Below are 3077 nucleotides of genomic sequence, written 5' to 3' on the forward strand. Positions count from 1 at the left end.
ACCTCGACGATGCCAGCCAACGGAATGAGTGAGTTTGAATTACGTGGACAATGGTCGCATTAATACAGCGTAATTTGCTGGCCATGAGTGTGACAAGTGCGCCAGAGCTGAGACTTTTAACTTGCACATGCAGGGGCCGTCAATATTCATCTCCGGGTCAAAGCAACTACTCCCCCAACTCAAATAAAGAAGGGGGCCTTCATTTGAAGGTAGATCTTAATAAATACCAAATATATATGATATGAGCTCCATAAACAGACAAAACAAAAATCTCCTGAAGCCGCCAAAAGTTAATAATAATAATCCACCAAACTTCATTCACCCATATTATATACATTTTTATAATAGAAAGTTAGCAACTTATGATATTATTAACAGACACGCTGTCCCCTTAATTGTTGAGAATCAACGAAAGTCCCATGAAAGCCGTAGGGAACCCTGGTCGGCAACCTGACCGAAGCCACCTGCTTAATGTCGTCAGCTTCCACCACGATTAGCTCTGACCTCTCCCTCTTCTCGTCCCTCACTATACTCATCAACCACCCTTCTCCTTCTCCTCCTTCCTCCGCCCCCACGAAACACGCCTCCCCACCGAACCTTCCCTCGCCGTACATCATCTTGGTTACCTCTCCCGTCACCAAATCCACCTTCGCCATGCCCGAGCATTTGGGCCACGGCTCTGCTATCGCCAGGTATATGTACCGTGTTCTCCTTCCCAGCCGGCGCTTGTCCACTTGCCCCGCTTCCAGATTCATCCCCGCCACGATTACCCGCCGGCTTGACCCTCCCGTCGTTAAGTTCAGTCTGATCTCCGATAACTCGCTCCGAAGTGGGTCGACCCGTTCCGTGAAGATCGAGTCTGCGGGGCTCATGCACGACCCAATCACCACCACGATTCTGTCACCGGAGCTGGAGAGCTCGTCCCAGGCGTTCCAGAGGTGGAAACAGAAGCAGTCGGGGACGTCGATCCACTGAATTCTGGAATCGTCGGGATCGTTTCTGGGTAGGACTCCGAAGCGGGAGATCTTATTCGGGTCGTGGATAACAGGTGAGCCGCCCCGAACCATTTCCGATAGTTTGAAAACCACCTGGTGGTCTGGGATCACCACGGAGGTCTCCGTTAAAGCGAAGTCGTGGATGATCGTGGGTTGTTGGAGGGAAATCGATACCTCACGTAACTTTTCTCCGCACGTGCCGAACTTATAATACTTGAGGTAGGGCTTCTTCACCACGTTGTAGCTGAGAGAGAAAAGCTCCCCTGTTATGGGGTCCACCTTGGGATGCGCTATCATCGGACGGTCCATCTGTCCTGAGAAGTCGAAGCGGCCGGTGGTCTCCAGGTCTCCATCGCCGTTGATCTTCACGTGGTAGGGCAGGTCATCCTCTGACATGGCGAGAAGCCGACCGTTGAAATAGACGAGGCCAGCATTTGCGACACCTGTGCCTCGTGATCCATCCACCAAGCCCACTGCGGCGCGGGCGTAGAACAGCGCCAGCCGAGCTATCCCAGAGTGGCCATGCAGCTCACCGATCGGTTTGGGAAACAGCGGCCTTCCTAATGCGGCTTCCTGCACCAGCCGGCTCGTGCGGGTGAACCGGCAGCTGTAGCTGGCTCCGTTGCCTGGGCCCAAGGTAACAGCATGTATCATGCCGTCACCGTCGAAGAGGTGGTGACCGCCGGCTGGAGAGAGCATGGGATTGGCGCCGTTTCGCAAGTAGACGCCACGGAGAGCTGGCGGAAGCTGACCCAGCACCTGGAGGTCGTGCTGAACAGGACACTCCCGAACTGGGGCGAAGTTGCCAACAAGTTGAACAGCGGGGTCGAGGGGCTTGGGGAGGGTGTGTTTGTTGTCCAATTGGTGGATCAGGAGGCACTCAACCATGTCTAGAGCAGAGGCAGCGAGTTTCTGAAGTGGGTTGAGGTGAGAAGGCCATTTAGTTGCAAGAGGAGAGGTTAATGGAGCAATAAGTTTGAGGGGGAGTGGTGGGTTTGATGTTTGGATGAGAAGTTTGGATGGCGGTGGGTGAAGTTTAGTAGGAGCAGGTGATTCAGGAGCAGAGGTGATGGCGGTGGAGGAGAAGCCAGGAGAAGCTTGCATGGCTCTGAGTGAGAGAGAGAGAGAGAGAGAGAGAGTTGTGGAAGGAATGCTGGGGTGAGTGATGGGCATATAAAGTGGAAAGAAGTGCAAAGGCTGAGTGGGGGATGTAAAAGGTCGTCCAGTTACAAGAAGGTGGAGGAGACACGTGTGGCGTGGATTGAGTCATGAGTGATTCGCGAAAAATTGCCCCCCACCGCGTCATTTCATCTCTTCTGCTCCGCCCCTGCTCGTTGGTTTGTGTTGAATTTTTAACTTTTAAACCCCTCTCCTCTCTCTCTCTCTCTCTCTCTCTCTCTCTCTCTCTCTCTCTCCCTCTCCCAACCCTCTTAGTCTCCCACCCATTCCACATCATCAGTCATCACTCTTCCTCTTTTTCATTTCTCAATTTCTCACTTGTCATTTCTATAACTCCTTTCATATCTTTTCCATCTATCCTATTACTTCCTATGAAAAATGTACACACTTTTAGTCCTTTAGACTCCAATTTCGATGAACAGGGCCCAATAATTCATAATATCCTTTTTAATTTCTTTATTTATTGAAAACTAAAAAGAATAAAATAAAATATAACATATCTCTTTTTATTATATAGATATACACAACTTTTATGTCAAGACGTTCCCTATCTACTTTTTACATTATTATTATTGCACAATTCATTTTTTATATAATAATAAATCACCTTTGACAGTGATATATATTGTATATATAAATCTTATCCATAAAATTATGCAAATTAAATCTATTAATAAAAGAAAAAGAAAAAGAAAAGGAAAAAGAGAAAGAATGAAGTAGGCATAAACTGATACTACTACTAATTACATAAGCTTTATTTATTTATTTATTATTATCATTGTAATTAGAATTAATCCTATGGGCGCTAGGGTAAAACTGTACAAAAGGATGAGCACTCTGACAAAGCCTATATAGGATTAGTGGGAAGTGGGAAGTGGGAACTCAAACAATGCACATTAATTT

At 47.8% G+C, this 3077-nt stretch overlaps 1 protein-coding gene across 1 annotated transcript; it reads right to left on the reverse strand.

The window, feature by feature from the left end:
• Positions 1–250: 250 nt before the first annotated feature.
• Positions 251–2350, reverse strand: LOC117914078 (9-cis-epoxycarotenoid dioxygenase NCED6, chloroplastic). Its single transcript, XM_034829263.1, has one exon. It carries the CDS (start codon positions 2166–2168, stop codon positions 372–374), a length of 1797 nt encoding a protein of 598 aa, XP_034685154.1. The 5' UTR covers positions 2169–2350; the 3' UTR covers positions 251–371.
• Positions 2351–3077: the final 727 nt, after the last annotated feature.

The sequence above is a fragment of the Vitis riparia genome, chromosome 5, assembly GCF_004353265.1.
Source record: "Vitis riparia cultivar Riparia Gloire de Montpellier isolate 1030 chromosome 5, EGFV_Vit.rip_1.0, whole genome shotgun sequence".
NCBI classification, from domain to species: domain Eukaryota; kingdom Viridiplantae; phylum Streptophyta; class Magnoliopsida; order Vitales; family Vitaceae; genus Vitis; species Vitis riparia.

Coding starts and splice junctions, on each gene's coding strand:
- LOC117914078 (XM_034829263.1), bottom strand. CDS start 2,168: ATGCCCATCACTCACCCCAGCATTCCTTCCACAACTCTCTCTCTCTCT.